Source organism: Antechinus flavipes, chromosome 3 (assembly GCF_016432865.1).
Source record: "Antechinus flavipes isolate AdamAnt ecotype Samford, QLD, Australia chromosome 3, AdamAnt_v2, whole genome shotgun sequence".
NCBI lineage: Eukaryota > Metazoa > Chordata > Mammalia > Dasyuromorphia > Dasyuridae > Antechinus > Antechinus flavipes.
In genome coordinates, this window is record NC_067400.1 from 495199779 (window position 1) to 495227450 (window position 27672).

The following is a 27672-nucleotide window of genomic DNA, read 5'->3' on the forward strand; positions in this document are numbered from 1 at the left end:
TCCCAATCTTAAACTAATCAGTTATTCCATATTTGGTTTTATTATTTCTTGGCAAATACTAGTTCTTCAGGAGTTAAGTAAAATAACCTGAGACTCCAGTATCTTTAAGAACTTGCTACATTTTGTTGTGATCTACACAGTCAAAGCTTTCAGTGTAGTCAATGAAAAGAAGTCATTAAAGTCCTCCTGTCTGCATAATTCAAAGAATGTTGGCAATTTGGTCTCAAGTTCCTCTTCCTCTTTAAAAGCTAGCTTGCTTTTCTGGTAATTCTTGGTTCTCATATTGCTGAAGTCTAGCTCACAGAATCTTAAGCATAATCTTCCTGACATATTAAATAGAGTTATTTGATAATTTGATCATTCTTGGCATTGCTCTGCTTTAGTATTGATATGTAAACTGATATTTTCTAGTCCAATGGGCACTGTTTATCTTTCTAAATTTATTGGCACACTAAGTGCAGCACTCTTACCAGCCATTAGCATCGTTTTTTAGGATCTAATATAACTCAGCTGAGAGTCTTACCATCTCCACTACTATTATTGTTAGCAAAGGTCCACTTGACTTCTTTGTCCAGGATATCTGATTCTAGATCATTAATCATGATAAGCAGGTTATCAGTGAAGTTAAGATCTTTATTATATAGTTATTCAGTAAATTTTGATCACTTAATTTCTAAATCTCTTCTGCTTCTGTTAAGTCCCCACCGTTTTTGGTTTTTATCATGCCTGTTTTTTTCATGAATTTTTTTTGTTATCTCATAATTTCTTGAAGAGATCTCCTGTTTTTCCCATTCTGTTGTTTTCTTCTATTTCTCTGCATGCTGCTTTAAGAAAACCTTAAATCATTTTACTATTGTCTGGAATTCTGAATTCAATTGGGTTTATCTTTCTCTTTCCCCTTTCCCTTTCACTTTTTCCTTCTTTCCTCAGGTATTTATAAAGTCTCATCAAACAGCTATTTTGTTTTCTTGCACTTTTTTTCCTTTGGAAAGTTTTTTGTTGTTGCCTCCAATGCGATATTGCAGACTTCTTTTCAAAGTTCTTCAGGCACTTTGTCTACCATGTCTAATTCCTTACATCTGTTCATCACTTCTATTTCATATTCATGAGGGATGTCATTTAAACCATATTTCTATGGTCTAATGGTTTTCCCTACTTTCTTCAACATTTGAAATATGAATTTTGTAATAAGTTCATTATCTGAGTGATAGTTTCATGTCTTGTTTTGAATAACTGCATAAAGCTTCTCCACCTTTTAAAATATATAATCAGTCTGATTTCAAGATTGACCATAACATAATGTAAAGTTGCCTTTTGGGTTGTTGAAAAAGAAGTGTTATGACCAATGAGTTATTTTGACAAAACTCATAGTTTCTGCATTGTTTCATTTTGTACTCTAAAATGAAATTTGCCTGTTATTCCAATTATCTTTTGATTTCCTATTTCAAATCCCTATGCTGAATATGACATTTTTGGTCTTATTTCTAGAAGATGATGTAGGTCTTCATAAAACTGATCACTTTTGGCCTCTTCAGCATCAGTGGTTAGAGCATAGGTTTGTATTACTGTGATGTTGAATAATAGTTTGCCTGATATTTGATCAGATCTCATTCTATCATTTTTTAAATTATAAGATTAAAACCTGCTTTTCTCACCCTTTTATTAATTATAAGGGCTACTTCAGTTCTTCTCAGCACTTCTCAATCAGTAGTATACGTAATGGTCACTGAATTGAATTTATCCATTTTCATTCAAGTTCATTGACGCTCAAGATGTTGATGTTTAATCTTTATATCTCTTTTTTGACCACAGCTAATTTAACTTGGTTCCCTAGAATCAGTCCAGATAAGTTTCATGCCAGGCTTATGTATAGTGTTGATCTTTATAGTGTCTGGCTTTGTTTTCACTCCCCAGACACATCCACAGTTGAATTTCCTATCATCCTTTGGCCCAGCTGCTTCATTAGTCCTGGAGTGCTTTTGTAATATCCCCTGCTCTTCTTCAATAGCATGTTGGACACCTAACTTGAGGGAGCTTACTTTCCAATACAGTGTCTTTTAATAATCACATTCTTAATCCTTCAAGAAAAGTCTTGGCAAAGATATTGGAGTAGTTTACCATTTCCTTCTCCCATGCCTCACCTTTTGTCAGAACTCTGTACTGTGGCCTGATCATTTTGGGTAGTGCTGTACAGCATAGCTCATAGATTCACTGAGCAAGCCCCTCCACCATATCAAGGCAAATCCATGAGAGAAAACTGTCCAAAAAGAAACTGGGAACAACCCATATAGCTAATGATTGAGAAATGACTAAATGAATTGTGATATATAAATACAATACAATATTATTGTACCTAAGAAGTAACAATTACATAATTAATATAGGAACTAATGAAATAACTTGATTAAGTGATGCCAAGTGAATAAAGCAGAACCAAAAGAATGATATTCACATTGATTGCAACAACTATAATAGCAAGAAAAAGTTCAAAAGGGAATATATGAATAAAGAATATGTTTCACGATGTTGTTAACATTAATTAATGCTTATAGCTTAACTTATTTTATGTATAAAAATATTGGTATTTTTGGGTATTTTATTTTCAGGGATGATTACTAATGTTATTGCAGTCATTTTCAAAGTCCATAGTTATCTGTGGTTTACTCCTCCCCTCTAGAAATGTTATTGTGAAAATTTGGTGAGCCAAGTACCTGCCAGGCTGGACCAAATACACAGAAGTTCTGGAAGTTCCTGTGATCTTGCTTTTGAGCTTGAAAAAACTTCTGAAAATAGGAGAGAGGAAAGCCACATTAGAGCTATTCCTAAATCAACTTAGATTAGGAGATTAGTGATCCAAGTAGAATTCTAGTGTGGTTAACTAAATTTTCCATAAACATCTAAATGACTCATTTGGCCAAATTTGGAGTGATCCAAAGTCACTGTAACTTTTTCTTTTGGTAATTTTATTATTTCTGAGAAATTATAAGATATGAAATTGATTTAAATAATCTTCTGAATCTATTTTGCTTGTGAATTTTAAAATGTTACTTAATTATATATACTACTTAATAATAATGCTTCTGTCATCTATTTGCATATTTTAATATAGAGCTTTTGAAGAGAAACGCAAGAAAGAAGAAGAAAAAGAACACCAGATCAGGGAACAAATTCTTCAACAAAGAAAACAGAAGCTTGAAGAAGTCACTGAAAAATTCCAACGTGCTCATGTCCCTTCTTCTCAGCGCAGGAGAACAGGTTTATAATTTTCTAATATACTAACAAAATAATTAATTAAAAGCTCTCACCAAATTTATTTGACATGAAATTAATAATACACTGATAAAGCAGAAGACCAAATAAGAGAGATCAATATAATCATAACATATATACATATTGTATTTATGTATGTATGTATCCATAAATTAAGTAAAGTATTAGGTCATCAGAAGCTGAAGTTAGAGATAAGTAAAGTATTGGGTCATCAGAAGTTGAAATTAGAGAATATGTTGATTTTCTAATAGTCATAATAACATTTATATAACACTTACTGTGGGCTAATAACTTTATAGTTATATTTATTTGATCTTCACAACAGTCCTGGGAAGTAGGTATTTTTATCTCCTTTTTACAGATGAGGACATTGAGACAGAGATAGGTTAAATGACTTGCCCAAGGTCACATAGGCACTAAATGTTTGAAACCAGATTTGAATTCAGTTTTTTTTTTAGCTCTAGACTCAATTCTCTCTACTATACTACTTACATGCACCAGTAATTCAGCAGCTTAAGGAATTAGAGTTTTCATTTGATTCAAAATTATTACCCTGTTGTTTTTATTTTGGATACTGAGATAAGAACTTCTTGTTTCTGTTTTTGTTTTTTAAATTTCAACTTTGAATTTTGCATGGCAAGATAATCATCAACCCAGATTTTCAGAGAAGAGAATAGTAGAGAAAGCTTGAGAAAGAACCTTATATCAGTAGGTAGGATTTAGCTCTGAGAGTCAATATGGGAGAGCACAATCTAGGACAGAGTGTGAGCAAAGAAGTTTAGAGAGAAGAATAAGTTTGGTTTTGTCTAGAAGAAAAAAACTAAAGTATAAGGTTCATGCTAATAAGGAGGGGAGAGGGAGAAAATAGGCATTTCTTATGTGCCAGGCACTGTGCTAGATCAATATTATCTTACTGAGAAATAAGATGATATACTAAACTGGACATCAGGAGACTAGGAACTATTTCCACCTCTGACTAGTTTTCTGATGTCATACAAGTCACATAACTTCTCTAGTTTCTTCATCTGTTAAATAAGTAGGTTGAATTAGATAATAGCTAATATATAACTTAAGGTTTGCATAGTACCTTATATATGTAAGCTTGGGGCCGAATTTCTTCTTCTTCTAACACATACAAAGTCCCTTGGTTCACACACAGTCAAGAGTTTGTCTCTTACTTTGGTTTGTTATTCTCCCAAATTTAAGTCATTTTAAAAATTGGCAAAATAAAGTTCAGATATAGCTTATGTCTAAGTGTTAGTTACCATTTATAGATTTAAAAAAAAGATTCCCCAGTTCCCAGAAAAGTATTCAAAGTAGTAACTGCAAATTGTGCATATGACAATTTTTATTTCATCCTCACAAAAAAATAATGCATAAGATGCAAAGGATTTATTCTAGACTATCTCAGATCCTCCATATCCAGTCTTTTGCCAAGTCTTGTCATTTCTACTTTTGTGACATCCTTACCCTTTTCTCCTATGCTAAAGCTATAACTCTGGTGCAGGCTGTCATTAATCATTTCATGTGTAGACTATTGCATATAGACTTCCCATTAGTCTCATGCCTCCAGTCTCTAATCATTGAGGTCCATCCTCTAGTCAGCTATCAAAATGATTTTCTTAAAAGAGTACATTTGACTTTGTCATTCTCTTACTCAATAAACTCTGTTGGCTCCCTAGCTCACCCTTCAGGATGAAATATAAAATCTTTGGGCTTTTATATTCTCTATTACTTGCCTCCCTCCCCAGTCTTTTTATACCTTACCCTCATTCATTCAGTGATCCAGTGATCACACTTTCTACAGGAAATTTTCCAAATTCACCTTAATTCTAGTACCTTCTCTCAGTCTGTTACATCCTATTTACCCTGTAAATGGCTTTTTTGATATAGTTGTTTGTATGTGTCTCTCCCATTAGACTGTCAGCACCATGAGTACAGGATTGTCTTTTGCCTTTCTTTCTGTCTGAAGTGCTTAGTACAATGCCTGACACATATTACACACTTAATAAATGTTTATTGAGTGAGTGATTGATTGATTCCCAGACATTGTACATGCAGTGGATCTACTTCTACCATAGGTCACAGTTTTGTAAAGAAACAGTGATTCCTAATAAAGATAATATGTGGAGAGGACCTTGAATGGATAATCTGGGAACATTCATTGTTATTCTAACATGGAACTTACATCATTCAGTTCAACAATTGAATATATATTAAGTACCTACAATGGGTAAAGAACTATGCTGAGCAATGGGGAGATATATAAAAAGGCAAATATGATATAAAGAAAAGATATGGATTTAGATTTAAGAGAGACTTGATTTAAAATCCTGCCTTATGGTGCCTGTATAATCACAGGCAAGTCATATCTCTATAATTCCTCTTCAACGAAATGGAGATAATGATAGTTCTTAGCCCACAAAGTTGTGATAATGTTTATGAAGTGCTTTGCAAACCTTAAAGTGCTATATAGGGGTCAAATATGATTGTTATTATGGAACCTGCAGTCCTTGCCCTCAAGTAAGTTACATCTACTGGGAAGATAAAACATCTAGACACCTAAATATAATGCAAGATATGGAGATTGATGAAAGTCAAAGGTATTCCCAGAATATTTTTGAATGGAGAGAAGGCATTCAGGTAGGTATGATCAAAATTCTTTGTTACATCCCTAAAATTTTCTATAAGAAATTTAAGGTGTAATAACTTACTTTAAAAATTTTAAAATAATTCAAAAAATCTTTCTTCTTGATAAATAAAACTCAAGTTTGTATTATTTATGAACTATATGATGCTTGAAATACAAAAGACCAAAGAGATTATTTTTACAATTAATTAATTCTATGCCACTTCATGTTTTTTTTGTTATGCACATAAGTTTATCAGAAACCAGTTCCTCGATTAGAAGAGGCTCTTGAACAAATTCAGGGATTCAGCTTGAAACAAGAGTCTAACTTTTCCTCTTCCAAAAGACCTACAATAAATTGGAAGTAAGTATTTTTGGTATTATTATTTACATTATTTAATATTACTTGGTTAGGTTACATCATATTTGTGATTTTTTTCTGTCACTGTATTAGTACTTTAATATCTGTATTATGGAGCTAAGCAATGTTTCTTTTTTAGAGATGAAATTTAAATACAGTGGAATATGACTTATGCAGTTGATGTAGTTAAGTTAGAATTTTTTCTCTTTAGGTCAATATCAGCTACAAAAAATAATTGTTAGAAAAATTAAAACCAAATTCTATCCATCTCCACTAAGAATAGAAGAAAAATTGAATGCAATGATAGCCTGAGAAATTGAGGCAGGATATAAGAAAGTTTTCTCATGGGTAAAAGGTTATCAACCACTGTAGATTTTAATCATGAGCTCTTTAAAAGGCCATGATATACTTCTGTACAGAGTAGTTTAAGTGAAACTTGCCAAAGGATGGATAAATAAACTCTTCAAGCCCTTTTTGATTCTGTATTTTTCAGTTATTACATATCTACTGATAATGTTCATAGAAATAAATAACATAAATAAATTTTAAAAGTTTAATATTCCTTTACTACAAGAACTTATAGTTAAGTTGGAGAAGTGAGACATACACATATGAAAAAAATCAAGTGACTTGGTCATTAATATAGAGTTTGGATTTGGAGTCAGAGAATTTGAGATCACCTCTGCTACTGACTACCTATTATACTTTGACTGATACAATCTGATTCAGCAAGATTTACTAAATACCTATTATGTGCTAGGCTAAATCTTCCCCCCCCCCCCCCCCCCCCCGCTGAGGCAATTGGGGTTAAGTGACTTGCCCAAGGTCACACAGCTACGAAGTTTTTAATGTCTGAGACCAGATTTGAAGTCAGGTCCTCCTGACTTCAGGGCTGGTGCTCTAACTACTGTGCAACCAAGCTGCCCCTTAAACTAAGTCTTTTAATCTCCATGGGCTTCAGGTTCCTCATATATAAAATTAAATACACTTAAATAATCTCTAATAGTTCTTCCTTGATATAAATCCTGTAATCACTAAAGACTCCTTTGTCTCTTAATTTGAAAATTACCTAAGGTCAGATCCCTGACTCATACCCACTACTACTGCCTCCTGATTCAGTGCTCTTTCCTCTATACTTCATTTTAAGGTGCCTTACAATTCTTAGGATCAACTCTTCTGTGAAAGCTTAAAAACAGTGTAAAGAAGAATGATTCATTGTCAAAATAAGTGATACATTCATTGTGTTTGCAATGGGTTTAGAGAAAAGAGATATTAATATGGAATGTTCAGAAAGGGTTTTTTGAGAATATGAGATATCATAAGAGCCCAAAAGAATGGATATGATATGAACAGACAAGAGGGAAAGGTATCCCAAACAAGAAAAATGGCATGAAAAAGTTGCTGATAAATTTTGGGGGACCTTGAAAACCATCAGGCTTGAGAGTTCAGCTTTTTCATACTTATAGTAATAGGGAACCAATAAGTGACATTATAAAAAGGATGTTTTAGAAACATTAATCTGATAGAATTGTATTGGATAAATTTGAACACAATTGTGTCAGTGAGTTTCATCATAAGGTTTGTTGCAAATGGATAGAACTAAGCAGATGGACAAGGCTGTAACTACTAGTAGCATTGTATTGGAAGGGACAGACTTCAAATCTAAACAGCTAAAAAAAATGGTAGTGTTTAAAAAAAAAAAAAAAGGTGGGAATAGGAGTTGGTTCAATCAGTTGTTCAATTAACCAATAATCATCTATTAAATATTTACTATGTGTTATACATTGTGCTAAGTGCTATGGATACAAAAAGAGGTTTAAAAAAAAAGCCCTGCTCTCAAGAGATTAATTGGGAAAAAACAAGCAAACAAAAATATACAAAGCAAGTTATATAGAGAATAGAAGATGATTAACAGACGGCTCCTGGGGAGAATGTAAGAATTTAGTTTTTAAAGTATTGAGTTTGAAATGAGTTAAGTTTGAGCTAACAGGACAACCAGATGGAGTTAGGCATTTGAAATCCATAGATTAAAGAAATAAATTTGAGTCTCACTGCTGAAGTAATTGTGAACAATAATAGTGAAGGAGTAGGTGTTCAACTTTTGTCCCCTGCTCATCTCTCTATATACTTTATTCACTAAATAGTCATATCTCACAGCTTCAAACTCAGCTAGCCATTTCTATGAATGGAAGAGCATTGAACTTGGATTTGAATTCTTGCTTTGCCATCTATATGACCATCTGTATGACAAGAGATAGCAATCCCTTTGAACTGCCATTTCTTCTTAGTTAAATTGGGGGTAAACATATTTCCTATTTCACAGAAATGTTTCAAAAAAATTTGTAATCTATAAAGTATAATGTTAGTTGTTATTACAACTCATAGTTATATGCCATTGTTTATAAAAAGAGATTAGGCAGGAGTTAAGATGAATCAATACTAATTCATAAGTAGAAAAATGGCTTAAAACATATTCTCTGCTAATCTTTGTACACGAATAGAATTATTTTTGACCCTGAAAAGGGGGAACAAAGTATTAATGTATTTAAATTTTTTCTATGTCATTTAGTAAGCATTGATTAATTCTAAACAATAAAAGAATTCAAATCACTTAATAAAAAATACATTGGGGGGAGTCCCTTTCATTCTAAGCTCCTAAGAGTTTATAACTTCCTATCATTCATGATAGCAGCTATTATTATTAATGAGATTTTTATGTACTATCATTGGAAATATAGAGATCCTTTTCTTGTTTAACATTATGAATTCTTTTTAAGTCTTAGAATAGGAAAAGTACCAAAATAATTCTGGTTTTCAAATAGTAGCAAAATAATATATAATTGAATGCATAATATAAATATGTACTATAAATAATATATAATTAAAAGAAATGAATGACAAATCATAAAAAACTCTAGCATTCTTGGCTTTGATCACCACACACACATATAAACGTATGAATAAATGTATATGCATCCTCATTAGATATATAGCTTTTTGTATATTAGTTAATTCATTCCTGCAAATATTTACTAACTTCTAAATACATATTAAGTCCTTGGAAATGTATGAACATAACTAAGGCATTATCTATGCCATTAAAAAATTCACAGTGTAGTAATAGGTAAAACAATTTAGCTATACAATTAGGTATCAATTTAGAATGGTGAATTAAGAAGGTAAACTTGCTTTCTTTCATTTTGAACAAATATAAGCTGTTAAGGATCATGTAAGAGGATAATTTATTGGAAATAGTTAAGTAAATAAGGTTATTTTAGACATGATTTATTTAGGCTTTAGCTATTTTATTACAAAATTAGGAAAGTAAGAAACACCTAGATACTAATAGCAGTTATCAATTTGATTAAAAACTTATATTGAAGGAAGATATCAATGGTAAGGGTTATAAAGTAATATAACAAATATGTAAGTTCACAGCAGAAGAGCAAAAAAGAAAAAAAAGCCAGAGTGCAACGACTGTTTCCTAAAGCCCTAAGAAAAATCAAAGAAAATATTTTTGTGTTAAAAGATCTGTCATCTTAACTCCAAATAAAGAAACTCAGGAAACTAAGAACAATTTTAAGCTGGGAGAAAATTTGGTAAATTTAAAAATAAAAGACAAGTTTGAATTTTGTTTTGTACAATACAAGAATGCCTTTCATTTTCTGTTTAATTCCATAATTATATGATCTACATGCAAAGTATACAGTTCTTATCTATAAAAAAATCTTAAGAAGCTAAATTTCACAAAATTATGTTAAAAATTAATCAAATTAATTAGTCAGTGTTAAATCCAGCAACTATGCTTTTCTTTTTTCCCCTTTCTCAGAAACTTAAAAAAAAAAATGATAATAGTTCTAGATTCCCAATCCCCAGAGAACCCATTCTTGTAGAAGTCAGATAATCTTTCTTTTCAACTAAATCCCTGCAATATAGATTACTTTTGCTCAATTTAACAAAGTAATATAAGTGAATTGACTTCTCTTCTGAGATAACATGAAGAATATAAGAAGCTAAAACCTATCTTATGTTAAATCTGTAGATTGCAAAATGTTGTCATATACCTATCTCCAATATCTTATGTATTTGCCTATTTTTAAAAATATATAGTCAGTCATTATGAACAGTTCATGGGAGGGGAAAGTCCACTAATAAAAAGGACTTTGAAAACCTTATTAGCTATTTTACAATGCATCCTCCTTTGATCCAAGTTTTATTGCCTATCTCCTTATCTTCATGGCCAATATTCTCTGAATTGCTGAGAATAAAAGCTAGAAGGGGAAATTTCTATTTTCTTCTCTATACATAGATCTGTCCCCTTGTGAAAGTTTGTGATTGTTGTTTACCCATTTCAATTGGGTCAAGACTCTTTCATGACCCAATTTGGGATTTCTTGACAAAGATACTGAAGTGGTTCTCCATTTCCTTCTCCAGCTTATTTTACAGATAAAGAAACTAAGGCAAACAGGGTTAAGTGACTTGCCTGCCCAAGGTCACACACTTAATATGTGTCTAAGGCCAGATTTTAACTCAGGAAAATGAGTTTTCCTGATTCTAGACCTGACACACTATCCACTGTATTCCCTGCCTTTCCCCTTGTGAAAGGAGTCATTAATTAATGAAAAGTCTTAGACCTTAAGAAGAAAATATAAATCAGAGAAACTTAATATTGCTGTCTCTACCTGCCTATCCAAAATGCCTTCCTATCATCCAGATCCCTTCCTGCCTGCCCAGCTGTGTCCACACCTTCCAGCCCTGATCAGCTGTCTCCTCCACTGGCCTCTGTGCCTTATCAAGTCTCCCAAACCCTTCCAACCTGTCCAATTCTTTCTACAATCCATCAGTTACAAAATATGCCTCTCTGTTCATCTGTCTCCCCTAAACTTCCTGATTCCTTTTTACCTGCTTCAAACCCTTCTTATCAAACGATCTATCTCCCCCATCCTCCAAGCACATTCACACCTGGTTTTTCTGGCTGTCTCCCTCATCTTCCAGCCCCCATTCTTTCTGAACCTCCTAAATACCTACCCCGCCCACCCCAAAGATCTACCATCTCTGATCCCGTTCCACATAACAAGCTATTTTATAAATCTTCTAGACCCAATCTTTTCCATCCAACTCGCTTCTCAACTCCATCTGTTGGAAAGTCTGTCCTTGTACGCCGTTCCCTTCCTACTCGCCTAGTTGTTTCTCCTGTTCATTCGGAAGCTGTCCTGCCTGTTTTGATGCCTTCCTGTTCATCAAACTATCTTCCACCAGCTCCCATTCATTCTTATGTTCCTGGCTGTCTCTCTCAATTGCCTCAGCATCCTGTTAACCCAGATCTTGTCCAGTCAGTACAACCATCTTCTCTACAAACCAAAGTGCCGTCTTATGTACCTCAATCCTGTACCTCATTTGTCCCTCGTCCACCTCCCTGTTGTTCTCCATCTACTTCCACCTCTTCCTCTCCTTCCACTTGCATTTCTTCTTCTCCATCTCCTTCTGTGCTCTCTTCTTCCTCTTCGTCTGTGGTTCCTTCTCCTAAACCTCTTAATTCTCCATCCCCTTCTATTTCTATTGCTCCATCCATCCTTTCTTCTGCTGTTACTCCTTTTTTTTCTCCTGTGCCTTCAAGTCTCTCTCCCTGCTTGCCCTCCTCTTCCTTTATTTCATCCTCTTTCTCAATCCCTCTTTCTTCTTCATATATATCTTCCTCTTCCTCCATACCTTGGCCTTCTATTTCTATGCGTCCTTCTACTTCTGTTTCTGTCCGTCCCTTCACCTCTTCTCACTGGGGGAAGAAAGTAGAGAAGAAAAGAGAAGAAAGTGGAATAGAGAAGAAAGGAATAGAGAAGAAAAATTTGAGACAACAACTTTAAAGGTAAACGTATTGAGTTTATTAGCTATTTAGTAGACTTAGTAATATTTGTTTGGGGGAGGGTAACCTAAAATGGGAGGGGAAATGGGGGAGGATAGAAGGGAAAGGATTATAAGATAGGAAAAAGTATTCTAATTTAACACTTCAGAAAGCAAGGTAATGTCTGTTGCAAATGGTGTCCCTTATTTGTTTTCTTGTTGCTTCTGTGACTATAGCTACAGACCTAATTATCCATTTATTTAATGATACAGCTACAAATATGAGTATTGGAGATGGGTATATACTTGATGGCCCTCAAAGCATTTCCATATCATCTAAGTCCTATATAACTATTCTTGAAAATCAGATTTCAAGACATGCTACAGAAGGTAGTGTCTGCTAATGTCATCATTATTACATCTCTTATTTTCCAAACCTTTGTGCTGATAATTGCCCTTAATCCTAAAACCTGTCTACAATTCAGCACCTTATGATATTTGTAAGAGGGACTAAATTACACCTGTAACACAAGATTGGAGAAAAATAAGTAGAAAGAGTGACAAACTTGTTAGAAATCACTCCATACATCTTTGGAATTTATAGGTATACCCAAAAGTTTCTGCAGTTTCTAATAATAGGAGTATGGGGTCAGAGTATGAGTCATTTATGACTTTTTTGATACTTTGTTTATATAAAATTAGCAATATATTCTAAATATATACCTCTTGATGGCAATATTTGGGCTTCTCAGTCATACAAAAGAGAATGGGAATTATTGTTCATTCTTTGGAAATACTTTCCATAACCTAAGCCTGCTTGGACTACAGTTCCTTGGGAATCAAAGGGATCTAGATTATCCATGAATCAAAGAGCAATGGAGTTATGTTTTATACTTTATATTAGTAATTTTTAACCTGAGGCTCATGAACTTATCTATTTAGGTTGTTCATAACTGTTTTCAATATAAATAGTTTCCTTTGTTTGTAGTATTATGCGTTTTATTTTGTGCACTTAAAAATATTCTGAAAAAAATTTATTCTGATAAGGGGTCTATAAGCTTTACTATACTGCCAAAAAGAATCTGTGAAATAAAAATTAGTTAACTACTTTGCTTTATAGAAACGTTTCTAAAGAATTGGCTGATAACTCCACAGGAGTCCAGATTTAAGCAAGATATATTTTGGTGCAGCAACTAAGAATTGAATCATTAGGTAATTAGGGATTCCTACACTGGTTGGGGAGAAATGACCCTGTATTGAAAGTGAATTCTTCATTATCTCTATAAGACATTTGCATAATCATTTTTAATGTTACTATCTTAAATCAAAAAGTTACCAAGATGTATATTTTTCTAATATGTGAATATTTGAAAATTTGTTGTATAATGTGTGTAATTCGAGACAAATTTAAAAGCAAGTAAATTAAGTTTATTAGACATTTATGTGTTATTAATAATTCAAAAAGCCCTTTTCTCTTGCCTCATTGTGGTATAAAGGTCCCCTTAGGGTATCAAGACTATTAATAAGAGACACATTTTATGCAAAGCTAAAAAGAATTCAAGTATGGGCCTGTGTGCAGACTATGTATGTGCTCTGAGTACCAGATGCCTGATTAATTAAGTGTAAAGAGATCCATGACCAGAAGGTTGGCTGCCAATTGACTTTGTATGGTGGGGGACAAGCAATGACATAGAGAAGGGAACTATTAAATAGCCTCTGAAATTGGGAGTGCTTAATATTTTTTCTTCTTTCAAGAACTATAGATTCTGCTGTGGCTTCTGCAGTAACAAAAATAGAGCCCATGTATCAGAAACATCTCTCATCCAGGATTTACTCTGACAAAGACAAGCAGGAAAATATTAAAATAAGCTGGGCTGTTGGCCAGGAAGACAACTTCCAACATAATCTGGAAGAAACTCAGCACCTCTTAGAAGAACTCCATCTAAGCAGTGTGCAGGTATGAAATCTGAATTTCTGAACAAGAGCTCTATAATATATAATAACATTATTATTGTAATGTTTTCCAACATGATGATTTTTACTGCAGAAAAGCATAACTTCAGTTCTCAAGAGGGAATTATGTAATGAAAAGATAGATGTTTAAGCATTCCTGAAGGAAAACTTTATTCTTAAAATGTACTGTTAGTAGATTACTACTAATTACTAATTAGTAGTAATTACTACTAAAGTTTTAGAATGAAATACAGTAGAAAAAAACCTTTCAAATTCCATTTTCTGCCTTTTTATTTATTGACATAATTTTCTCTTTATTTCCCTCATCCTTTGCTTTTCTTTTTTTCATAAATTTTATTTTGCTTTGTTTTCAATTAATGAACATTTATTTTCTCTCCTTCCTATCTTGCCTTGCCCATTAAAAAAAAAAATTAAGTAACAAATATAGTGAAACATGCAAAACAAATTTCCACATTGACAATGGCCAAAATTGTAGTGTTTCATTCTGCATTTTAGTCCATCAAATATCTATCAGGAGGTAGGTAGCATAGAATCATGGTTGGTAATCGCATAATCAGAATACTTACATCTTTCAAAGTCTTTTGTCTTTACTATGGTGGTGTTATTATATAAAGAGTTCTAATGATCATGCTGTCTGTATCATTTTGTTTTTTCCCCAGTTTCTCTGAAACAGTCCATTTAGTCATTTCTCACAAAATAGTACATATTTAAACAAATTTTTTTAAAAATTGATGCTATGACATTTGGTACATATATATGATAGTATTTATATTATTTTATTTTCTGTGATACTTTTTATCACATTGTAGTTTCCATGTTTAATTATCTTTTTAAATTAAATTTATTTTAGCTTCAACTTTGAAATTATGATAGTTTCTCTTTTTTTAGCTTTACCTCAAGCTTAATAAATTCTGTTTCAGCCCTTTATTTTAACTATATATTTTTTCATTTTTAAATGTGTTTCTTGCAAACAACATATTGTCAGATTGTGATTTTTAATCCACTCTGCTATTGTTTTGTAGGTCACTTCATCACATTCATATTGAAAATTGTAATTAATAGTTGTGTATTTCCCTCCATCCTAATCCTTCTATCAATATATTGCTCTTTCAAACTACTCACTTAGAACATTAAGAATGCAGATAACATTTATCCATATAAGTAGTTTGACCTTAGTGAATTCCTCATAATTGACCTTTGATGTTTATCTTATATTTCTCCTACATTTTATATGCCAAATTTTTTATTGGGTTCTGTTCTTTTGAAATACAAAATACAAAAAGTATTTCTATTCATTTAAATGTCTTTTTTTTTTTTTCATTCAAAGATCATACTTAGCTTTGCTAGGTAAGTTATTCTTGATTGCAAACCCAGGCACTTTGAGCTTTGAAATATAATGTTCCAAGCCTTTTGGTCTTTTTAATGTAGAAACTGCTAAATCTTATGTTATCCTCTTTTTAGCTCCACATATTTAAATTTTTTTCTTGTTGCTTATGGTATTTTTTCCTTATCATGAAAAACTTGACTATCATAACATCTGAAATTTAACTATCATAATGTTCCTGTGAATTTTTATCTTGAGAGCTCTTTCAGATGGTGATCAATGTGTTTTTTATTTATTTACTTATTTGTTTTTATTTTACCCTCTCATTATAAAACTTAAGGGCAGTTTTCCTTAATTTCTTGTAATATTATATCAGACTTTAAACTCTTTTTTTTTTTTAAATCATAACTTTCAAATACTTCAACCAGTTTTTTGTTGTTTTTTTTTTATTTCTTCCTTATCTTCTTATTCTAAAATTTCAGGGCAGTTTTCCTTAATAATTTCTTATAATTTTGTATCAAGATTCTTTTTTTGGTTTTAATTTTCAGGTCATCTAACAATTCATCTACTATCTGTCCTCATTAATAAGTCATTTTTCTAATGAGATGTTTCATATTTTCTTTATTATTTCTTATTGTCTTATAAAGTGATTAATTCCTCATTAATTATTTTCTTAAGTTTTGAGACTTCTTTTTTCAATTGGTTAACTTGTTTTCAGAATTTTCTAATTTTTTTCTCAACCTCTTTTATTTGATTTTAAAGTGCTTTTTAAGCTCTTCCAAGAGTTCTTTTGGGGCTTGTGACCATTTAACATGGCTTGTGACCTTTCAACATTTTTCTTTAAAGTAGGAGTGTTGTTTATTTTTAACTTCTTTTACTTCTAAGTGTGAACTCAGATCTTATCTATAATACTTATAGTAGCTATTTGTGATCAGCTTCTTTCTCCTTTGCTTATTCATTTTTTTCATTATGGTCAGGCTTCAGGTTTCAAGTTTTTCATAATGTGGTTTCCTAACTACTGTCTGGGGATCCTGTCCTGACACATCTCTCTGCTCCTTTTGCCACAAGTTAGGCACCCAGCATGCAGTCACCATAAATTCTCCTGCTTCTCATAGTCCCTTCCATGACTACAAACTTCACCCCATTGGTCTGCCCTAGAACGGATCCAAGGACCCCACTCTCCTGCCAGTGTCTTCAGCAAGCTGGGTTCCCTGCCCAACCCTCTCCTCTCAGTATATTTATCAGGCCTTAGCCCAGGACCACGTCCAGTTAGCACAACAAGGCCTGGCCTACCAGAACACGGGAGGGTTCTTCAGTCTTCCTCTGACCAGCTGTTTGATCTCTACCCTGTCTAAAAGGTTAAAGTTCCTGAAGTACAGGGTACCCAGCTGCCTAACAGGCATGTTATTTGTTGGCTTCATTTTTTAAGTCTTTTTTTTTTTTGGCAGGTTTTTATTTTTCCCAATACATGCAGAGATTGTTTTTTAACATTCTCCTTTGCAAAATCTTGTGTTCCAAATTTTTCTCCTTCCTTTTACCCTCATGTAGACAGCAAGCAATCCCATTATGGGTTAAACGTGCAATTCTTCTAAACATATTTCCATATTTGTCATGCACAAGAAAAATCAGATCAAAAGATAAAAAAAAAAAAAAAAAACACAAGCAAACAAACAAAAAGTAAAAATACTATACTTTGATCCACATTCAGTCTCCGTGGTTCTTTCTCTGGATGTGGGAGGCTTTGTCCATCACAAGTCTATTGGAATTACCTTGAATCACATCTTTGTTGAAAAGGTTGGCTTCATTTTTTTAATAATAATAATAACCTATGTGATAATACCATATATGATATGTCATTTTTCAGTTTCATCTGACTTTCTGTGACTACATTTGGGATTTTCTTGGCAGAGATTTTGGTTTCCCATTTCCTTCTCTAGCTCGTTCTACAGATGGGGAACTGAAACAAACAATGCTGAATTGATTTGCTTGGAGTTTAGCTAGTAAATGGCTAAAGTCATATTTGAATTCAGACCCAATACTCTTATCTACTGTACCACCTAGTTGTTTTTTTTTTTTTAAGAGGAAAAAAGTTAGTTTTTAATAGAAATACAAGTGTCACATAAAATTTCTCAATTAAGAAATCATTATAGATATTTCACAGTACAATGTATAAATCCAAATTTCCTAAAAAGAAAGGCCAATTTGAAATAAATTGCTATAAGCTTTCTTCCAACTATTCATGTTACACATGCGTGTGTCTATTTGATTCATCTGGTTTGTCAACTCTTCAGGCCTGAGATGTCTTATCTTAGCCAGATTTTTCTTTCCTTTGGATTATTCAACATCATCCATGTCAGTTACACATAATTAGGGAATTTCATAAACTCTCCTAGCATAATGCTTTTTAAAATTCTGAATTTCTGGTTTGCCTCTGTTACCATATAATGACGGAATCATTGAAAAGCAAGGCAGATCTTGGCAAAGCTTTACAAGTACAAAATCTCTTAGTTTTCAAATGCATCTACAGCTATAATATTAAGAACAATAGGAGAAGAAATGCAATATTTAATACTGTTTTAAAAAGTTGGGCATCATGGTCATCACCTTGAAATGAAAGCAATATCAACATCTTGCTTACATGTGGTAGAGTTTTATTTTTATACATAAAGTAATAATCAGCTTGAATTTTAGGCTTTTCCCCTTTCGGGTTTTCCCACTTCTATGTATTCTTCAACTTACCAACATCTTTTCTAAAATATGGCATCAAGAACTGACACAGTACTTAAATAGGATCTGACCATGACAGAGACATTATAATAGTAGACTGTCATCTCCCTATCCACTTTGTCTCTCAGCATACCCTAGTACTGCATTATCTTTCCTGGTTACCATAAGACACTGCCAATTTTTAACATTATAATATTGAATTTTCAATCCACTAAGTCCCAGACATTTTCTTCCAAATTAACTGCTTTATAGCCATATCTATCCCCATCTTGTACTCATGAATTAACTTATTTTTATTTTATGTTCTATTTGGAATACTATTCTAGCCTAGTGGTGTCAAACTCAAGACAGAAACAGTGCTTTTAAATCATGTGTAAGTTCCTTGCAGACTGCATTTTTGTTTTCTTTTTAAAATATCCTATTATTATTTCCCAATTACATGTAAAGAAAATTTTAAGCATTATTTTTTTTAAACTTTGATTTCCAAATTTTCTCTTGTCCCTCCCTCACCACTTCCTTCTCTTAAGACAGTAAGAAATTTGATATAGGTTATATATGTGCAATCATGTAAAACCTATTTTCATATTAGTCATGTTATAAGAGAAGAAACAGACAAAAGAAAAAAAAAGTTTAAAAAAGAAAATGAAAAATAGTATGACTTGATTTACATTCAGACTCCATCAGTTTTTTCTTTGTTTGTTAATAGCATTTTTCATCATGAGCTGTCTTGAAAGAAGTGAGCTGTATTCCAAAGTCATGTTTCTCATTTCTAGATATCTTCAGTTCAATGCTATATGACCACTATTTAAGATTTTGTAGACAAGATTCCTTTCCAGATATAGGCAGGTTTAAATGATCTCTGAGATCTCAATCTAACATGTTTTATTTAACTTATTTGGAATTAGGGTCTTTCAGTATCATCATCATGTAAATTAATGCTAAACAACATTCAAATGAAACAGTTAGCCAGTATCTGGAGTCATTAGCTTCCCCTTGTCCAATTCTAATTTATAAGGAATTATTTTCTTCATAGCTTTTTTACTTTTCCATTTGGCCAATTCTATTTTGTGCACATCTTTTTTTCCAGTTTTTTTTTTTTTTTCGCTTCCTTCACCAAGCTATTGACTATTTTTTTCTTCAGTCTCTTGTGTCTCATTTCTTTTTCTCATTTTTTTTTTGTACCTCACTGATGTTTAAAATCCTTCTGGGGCTCTTCCAGGAATTTTTTTTTTTGGTGGGGGAAAGGGGGGAGCAGGCGGGGGAAGCCTGAAACCAATTCACATTTTTTTTGATGTTTTGCATTTAGGCATTTTTGACATTACTGTCCTCTTCTGAATTTGTGTTTTTATTTTCCTTATTACTATAGTAGCTTTCTATGCTCAGGTTCTTTTGTTATTGTTGTTATTGTTGTTGTTTGCTCATTTTTTCAGCTTACTTCATAAATTTTAAGAGTTGACCTCTGCTCCTGGGCTGGAGGGGAACTGTTACAAACTTCTCGTATCAGGAGCTTTGGGTCCTGTTCACTTGCCTGTTGCTCCAAGATCATGCTCCAAACTTATTGTTTTGCCAGGGCTGTAGGGCTTTGGTCTCTAATCTACTCTGGGTATTGAGGTCTTCTGTTGACTTGCCTGGACATTACCTGCACTAAATTGTACATCTCTTTTACTCAAGTGAGACACGCTTTTCCTGTTGACTTTCTAGGTTGTCATGGGTTGGGAAATTTTTTTCATTTTGTCTTTTTGTTGTGTCTGCTGCTCTAGAATTCATTTTGATCAAGTTCCCATCTTATTTCTCCATCTTGGCTCCACCTCCTTACAGATTACATATTGACTTAGTTTTTTTTTTAACTAATTTTATGTACATTTTGTTATATTTTTTATTTATTTTGTTAAATATATCCTAATTATATTTTAATCTGTTTCGTACCACATGTTTGATACCTCTGTTCTAAACTATCCAGAGCTTTTTGTATCCTGACTCTTATCATGCACTGTTTAAGCTATCCTGGATTTGTGTCATCTGCAAACTTGATAAGCATGCTATCTATTTAAGTCATTAGTAAAAATATTAAACAGGATTATCTTTGGAAATCCAAGGATAGAACTAAAGCAAAATAATAATTAAACCTGCTCAGTTACCACTTTGTTTTTTGTTTGTTTGTTTGTTTGTTTTGTTTTGTTTATTATAGCTTTTTATTTACAAGTTATAAGCATGGGTAATTTTACAGCAATGACAGTTGCCAAACCTTTTGTTCCAATTTTTTTCCCTCCTTTCCCTCATCCCCTCCCCGAGATGGCAGTTTGAACCAAAACATGTTAAATATGTTAAAGTATAAATTAAATTCAGTTACCACTTTGAATAGCAATCTTTTCCTTTCTTTGTCCCTCGTTTTATTTTTCCAATATTCAAAATCCCTTTATCCTTTTCACTTGCCTCACCAGTCTTAGCTCAATCTGAGTTTTATTTTTAATCTTCCTGAAACTGTTCTTCCAGGTGTATACCACATTTTTGTATTCATCATCCATTATCTGTCCTTGCTTTAATCTACAATACATATTTTTTTTAAATCTAAGTTTGTTAATAAGTACCTGGATATCCACATTGGTTAGTTTAGACAGCATGATATTTTTTCTGATAAGGAAAATTCTCCAGAATTTTTTAGAGTTTTGCATCCTTCCTAAACAGACTAATAGCCTCTTCGGTTGTATGTTAAGCCATGATATCCAATCTGTTGTCTGTATCTGTTCTTTCAAAAACTAGAGAAATTGCCTGCTTTATTTGGTTTTCAGCAATTGATATAAAATAACATAACTATCCAAAATACAAAGAATTTTGATGAGAAGCAAAACAGACAATTTTAAATATTTGAGAAATTTTTTTAAGTTTTTTAATATTAAAATCAATGCCAATTGGATGAAAAAAAGAACATGGTCTGGGGAAAACAAATGTACATGAAAAATTTCTGAAAATTTAATATCTAGAATTTATCAGAAAATGAATAAATCAAAAATGAAGTAGAAAATTTAAATGAAAAGTTAGAACCATGTTTTAACATACAAATTTGTAGGGAAATATTCAAGGGGTAACTCCCTAAAAGTGATTTATTTAAATTGTTCACATTCTGACTTCTACTCTAATTAATAATGGGAGAATTTTGTATACAGTATGGCACAGTAAAAAAATCAAAGTACTATATTGGATTCAAGAGTTTTAATTCTGACCATGACAGTGACTAGAAGTCTGACTTAAAGAAAGGTACTTTTCTTACCAGAGTCTCAGTTAGGTCTAGATATTCTATAAGGTCTCTTTCATGTCTAACATTCTTTCATGCTATATTGTGTAGACGAATGTCTTCAATATTTATATCAATACCTATACTAGTGTAATTTAGACTTAGAACATTGGTAAATTTTAGACAAACATAAAAGAACAAGTTTTATTAAAGATATTGGTTTACTTCCCGTTCCAATATTATTTGGTTTTTTTGTTATTTTTCTTTTTATCAACATTACTAATATAGAAATAAAAAGAAATATTCATAACTTCATACATATAATATATATCATACTGTTTGTCTTCTAAATGGGTAGAGAAGGAGCAGGAGAGAGAGCAAAAATATATTCTCTCAGAATTTAAAAAAGGGTTAAAAATAAACATAGTCTTAAAAGTAAAGAATATTTTTTTTTGTTTTTGTATAGCAGCACATTTGTTCTACAAGTGCTATCTGAATATGCCTAAAATATTGCTTTCTCATTAGCTGTTTTCTTTGTACTAGAAATGGTGCTTGCACAGCACTATGTATCCCCAAAAGTTTTTCAGTTTCAAGATACAAATATCTGTTAAAAATTCAAAAGCTTCATGCCTTTACAGCCTGCTTAATACCCTATTGAGTTTGCAATGCAAAATACAAATTTGAAACACACAAAAAAATTCCATGATTTTATAATAAGATGGGTTTAAAATGACTAGCATAAACCTTTTGTTCAGTTTACAATGTTAATGGACCATGACTTTGAATCATGGGTGGGGGAACATCTTCCTGTGGTAAAAGTTTTTCATAGATATTATCAAGATTTAGCTACATTATTCTATCCTTACATGCCCTCCAATCAATTCCTTGACTTTGCCTGTAGATCCTAAATTGATTGTTACCGATTTCCACCCCAAAAAAGAATGTTAACTTCTGAGTAAACTGTAAGTGTAACTTAAAATCAATATGTCTGCTTCCTTATCTACTCCTACCCCTTGCCTTTGTGATACATTCTAAGTTATAATGGTAAGAGAACGATATCTATCACCAAAATGAGTATCAACCTTTACAGATTTTATAACAATAGTACATTAGAACTTGGAGACAAATTTGCTCACTATATAGAAAATCCATTTTGATAAAAGCTGTCAGATTGTTTTGTCTCTATTTCTCAAAAATTGGCACTGCCTCAGTAACAAGAGATCTTCATTATGAACCTACTCTGGCAGTGGATAGAGCATAGTGAATAGATAGAGCACTACCTTGGAGTCAGAAGAACCTGAATTCAAATCCAGTTTCAGACACTTAACATTTCCTAGCTGTGTGACCCTGGACAAATCATTTAATTCCAAAAGCCTCACAAAAACAAAACAAAAGAATCTACTCTGTTCTGAACGCTATGCTTAGAACTAGGAGAAACAGAAAGTTTGGGAAGACATGAATCCTGAAACCACAGATCTTACATCTGATGAGGATAAAGATATGTACAGAGAATAACTGTGATACATAATAAATTCTTTGGAGAGGTACAAAATAGAATGCTATATGTTCTCCAACAGACAATAGTTTATAAGTGGTTTATTTGGAAAGGTGTTGTGAAGAAGATAATATTTGAATTGGACTTTAAAGGATGAGTAAGAATTCAGCCAAAAGAAAAGAAATAATATTCTAGTCTTATAGAAACATGTAATCAAAAACATAAAGAAGGTAGGAAAGCATGTAAGGCATGTTCAAGGTATAGAAAACAGGGCAATTTGCCACAATATACAATCATCAAAAAGTATTAAGCACTGGTCACTGATTCTTAAATCATACTTGAAGATTACATAGGTAACACTAGCACTAATCACATTGATCTGAACCTTTTTTTCCTGACCAAATCTAGTTCTTCAGTCTCTGTTGCTTCTTAGTGGGATGATGTATAGTGGAAACTCAAAATTTTCTGGAAGAATACATAAATTATGGAGCAAATTTAATTCTTGTTAAAACCTTCTATTCAGTTTTCATTCGTCTTCCTTAGAGGGAAAGAATTACTTTCCTTTTTTTCTTTTTAATCTCAAGGATCATAGGTAAAGTTGTATTTAGCTGCTGTTTCTCATTGTATGCTACTAAATCAAGAATACACATTTAGAGCTGGAAGATAAATTTGAAGTCACCTAATCAAGCTCCTGATTTTAGAATTGAGAAAACTGAGATTCACAGAGGTTAAATGAATTTTTATCAGTCACATAATGGATAGCAATTGAACCAAAATTCAAATATTTTTGTCTTCTCTTTCCAAATCTATTGCTTTTCCTTTTATGACATTGCTTTCCTACAAAGCTTATAACCTGTCCTAACAAACTCCTATGGGTCCAGGAAAATGAGGCTAAATAATAATTGAAATGTTAAGGTATTTCATTAAATTTGACTGTTCTTTTTTTTTCAGGATCTTCATGAAGAAGTTAATCAACTAACAAATTCTGAAACTCTATCAAGTATTGACAGTCTTGAAGCTGGAGATCATGAAGAAATCTACTCAACACTTAGTAAAGCTCTGTCTTCAGCAACCCAGCAGAACTCTATTTTTCACAATTCACAGCCTCCACAGACCACAAATCAGGTTTATTTTGATGCAGGTGAATTGCATCTTTCTAAAACTCAACATATAAATAATTGGCTTATAAACTTAGGTGATCAAAATACACAGACAGCCTCTCCTTTTCCAGACTTTATAAATAAACATAACGACCATTTTAATAATCCAAAATTAAAATCATTTGCTCTTAATAGGATTGGTGAAAGAAGTACAGATGCTTCTGATAATACAGTAGCCATTATACATAGCCCATGTACTTTTGCACAAGATAAAAAGGCTGAAAAAACTTCAGAAACCTTCAGTATATGGAAAATTGACTCTTTGTCGTCTAGAATGTTTAAAAGAGAGAGACCATTAGTTGCTGAGAGCCCAACATTTAGATTCAGCAAAACTTGGACCACTTCATGTCCCAATACAAGAGAAACAGTTCAATCTTCAGAACATGAGAAATGTCCTGAATTAACTCAACCAAACAGAACCACTTCAGTACCTGCTTCAAATATACCTATGGCAACACCTATAATACTACCTTCTAGTCAATGGACTAACTATAAAAGTACTTATAATAATATACATTCAACTAGTTTTTTGCAAAAAAATAATACGCACTTAGAAGAAATTTGCCCAATCCAGTGTACTGATGGGCTAGACAATTTGAAAGATTTAAAAGATGAAAAAATGAAAAACTTTGGAAGTAATAACCAGGCATTGCCTTTTTTATTTCCAGATGCACTTAGTGCTTCTTTTATGTATAACAACCCTGATCAAATGTCAATGAAAGATAAAAATGAGAAAACAGTTGGAACCACACCATCACTGTCTAATAATTCTGACTTAGTTGGACAACCAAAAAAATCCAAACATAATAATCATGAGAGAAATGGAGTGAAATTACTCAAAAGTATATTAAAGAAAGAATCCAAATATGAAAATGATTATTTCAAGGCATTAATTATAAATCGAGGCATCAGCTTAGGAAATCAAACTGCAGCAGCAATCAGAGATAGTGTGGAGCTGACAAAAGCAAAGGGAAAGGGCTCAGAAATTCAAAAAAGCATTAAAAAACTCAGGTGGTTTGATGAAATTGGCCAAACAGAAAAAGAAGATGGAGAAAATTCATTGAAAACTGGACTAGCATCATCACAGCCAACTTCTGTTCAAACCAAAGTCAGTAGTACCAGCAACGCTAGTGTTCATACTTGTGCTATTAATTCTGCTAGTTGTGGAAATCACAAGGATATATTGGGAATAATGAAGTATGAAAACACCAAGGGTAACTCTCTTATCACAAAAAATACTACTACACAAATGTCTGAAACAGATAATGTGCCTTTGCACTCTTTTGTACCTTCAGGTAAAAGCTTTACAAAACAAGCCTGGATAACTTCAAAAAAAGAGGAAGGCAAATTCCCTGTTCGGAATAATGATTCTAAAACTCAGAAAACTATTCCACGGAGTGGGATAATAAAATTAATTCGAAGATCAAGGGCTTGTAAAGCCCAATCAGGTATTACATCTAAAAACAAAAAAGGCACTGTCAGTAGACCACAGACTACAAATGAAGCCAACAAGACTCAGGGGAAATTAATTGCACCTCATCCTCCTCATAAACCTGTAACAAACAGTAGGATTAGTAAAACTGTAAAAGATTCTCAGTGTCAACAAATGATGCCTACAAAATCCCAAAGCAGTACTATAAGTAGTAGAAACTTAGGCTCAAGGTATGTTTTTCCAACAGAGAGCAATTTTAGTCACATCTCTCAAGAAAGCAACCCTTCATTTTGGAATACTAATAGCTCTGACTTAGTCACTTCAATGCCATCATTACCTTCCTATCGTGCCTCTGAATGCCAAATATCAGCAAAGATAAACCATAGTATGAAAAACACTCAGATGATTGCCCAGAAAGATGGTTCATTAATTTGTGCACAAAGAAGTCCCCTCTGTGAAGAAAACAGTCACTCTTTGAAACCTATTGAAGAAAAAGTTGGTTTTCAGTGGAAAGAAGAACATAGTGCCATAGGACAAAATGAGAACGCTACTGGTAAGATTATGCTGACTTAAAAAAAAATAAGTAGAATGTGTCTGCATTATTTTGTATGTGAAATTTCTTATAGCATGCATTAAGCATCATCCCAAAAGAATTAGTCTGCTTCTTTTATTATGTGAGTTAGTAGAAAAAGTGTTAATTATGTGCTTAATATTTATATGTCTAATGCCAAGTGAACCACGTCTGTCTGCTGTCATAGAGCTTACAAACTAGGGTGAAAATGACATGAATATAACTTAAATATGATGCAGATTATTGCCTCATAAGTGTATCATAGAGGTGAAAAACAAAATGCTACTTGAAGTGAAATCTGGGGGAAATCATCACTAACTGGAAACTGCAGAGAAATCAGTCATCAAGAATTTATTAATTCCTATAATTGCCAGATTGGGGATATGAGGACAAAAAAGAAACAAGTCAATACCCTCCAAGAGTGGATACAACATTTTTATTAATAAAATATATGTAAAATATAAGTTAATTTTATAGATGGATATTAGCAGCTAGGAGGGGTCAGCTAGTTTTTGAGCTGAATTTTTTTCTCTATAGTATTGATTTTTCCAAATACACGTAAAGATAGTTTTCAGCATCAATTTGTGTTAAGATATTGTATTCCAAATTCTTTGTCTCTCCCCCTCTTCCCTTTCCCCAAGACAGCAAATAATCTGATATAGGTTATACATATACAATTATCTTAAACATATTTACATATTTGGCATGTTGTGCAAGAAAAATCAAGACCAAAAGGGGGAAAACTATAAGAAACAAAGAGGTGAAAATACTATTTCAATCCACATTCAGTCTCCATAATTCTCTGATGTGGATGGCATTTTAAATCTCAAGTATTTTGGAATGGTCTTGGATCATCACATAATCTTGCTGGTACTGTGTACAGTGTTCCCCTCTTCTGCTCACTTCATCAGCATATCAGCTTTCTGAAATCAGCCTGTTCATCATTTCTTACTGAATACTATAACTTATTCAGCCATTCCCCAAATGATGAGCATTCACTCAATTTCCATTTATTTGCCACTATAACGAGAGGCAAATTTTTTTTGCACATGTGGGTCTTTTTCCCTCTTTTTTTATATCTTTGGGATATCAGTAGTGACACTGCTGAATCAGACTATAGACAGTTTTATAGTCTTTTGGTCTTAGCTCTAAATTTTGATCTGAGTTTTTTTAAAGAAACAAGGAAAAATACAGAAATGAGAAGGGAGTTCATTCAAATGCAAAGAATATTCAGTATAGAGGTGTGAAGATGAAATATAAAATATTCTATGTGCAGAAGAGTATAAAGTAACTTTGGATGGACTAGACAGTGTGTTAATGAGAGTAATTTACAATAAAGTTAGGTTGAATTTATATTTGATGCTACAGGTAATAGGAAACCATTGAAGTGTGTATTGGATCAGTAGGTAGGGGAGAGACACTAGGGGGAAGAGTAACATGTTCAGACCGACATTCCAGGAAAATTTTTTTATCAACTTTATAAATGATAGCCTGTTTTTAGGAAAGATTGAGGCAAAGAAATTAAGTCAAAGGCTATGGCAATAGTATAGATAGTACCATAGAAAAAGTGATGAATGTCTGAATAATGGTAGTGACTTGTGAGTAATAGAGGACTGAGAGGTGTTAATGTAGATTGGGCAACTGATTGGAATGTATAGA

At 32.6% G+C, this 27672-nt stretch overlaps 1 protein-coding gene across 7 annotated transcripts in view; it reads left to right on the forward strand.

Moving 5' to 3' along the window:
* The window catches only part of CEP126 (centrosomal protein 126), a 108778-nt gene that overhangs the window by 32894 nt on the left and 48212 nt on the right, over nt 1-27672 (forward strand). For 6 of the 7 annotated variants that reach the window (XR_007952109.1, XR_007952108.1, XM_051986857.1 and 3 more), the window contains exons 3-6: nt 3110-3255; nt 6152-6263; nt 13854-14055; nt 23802-25995. Coding sequence is in view for 5 of the 7 variants with exons in the window: in XM_051986857.1 (XP_051842817.1) it covers nt 3110-3255; nt 6152-6263; nt 13854-14055; nt 23802-25995 (2654 nt within the window). In the remaining 2 variants the exon portion in view is untranslated. Of the gene's footprint in view, nt 1-3109; nt 3256-6151; nt 6264-12026; nt 12124-13853; nt 14056-23801; nt 25996-27672 lie in introns of those variants that run through there. The other variant, XM_051986858.1, reaches the window with a different exon arrangement.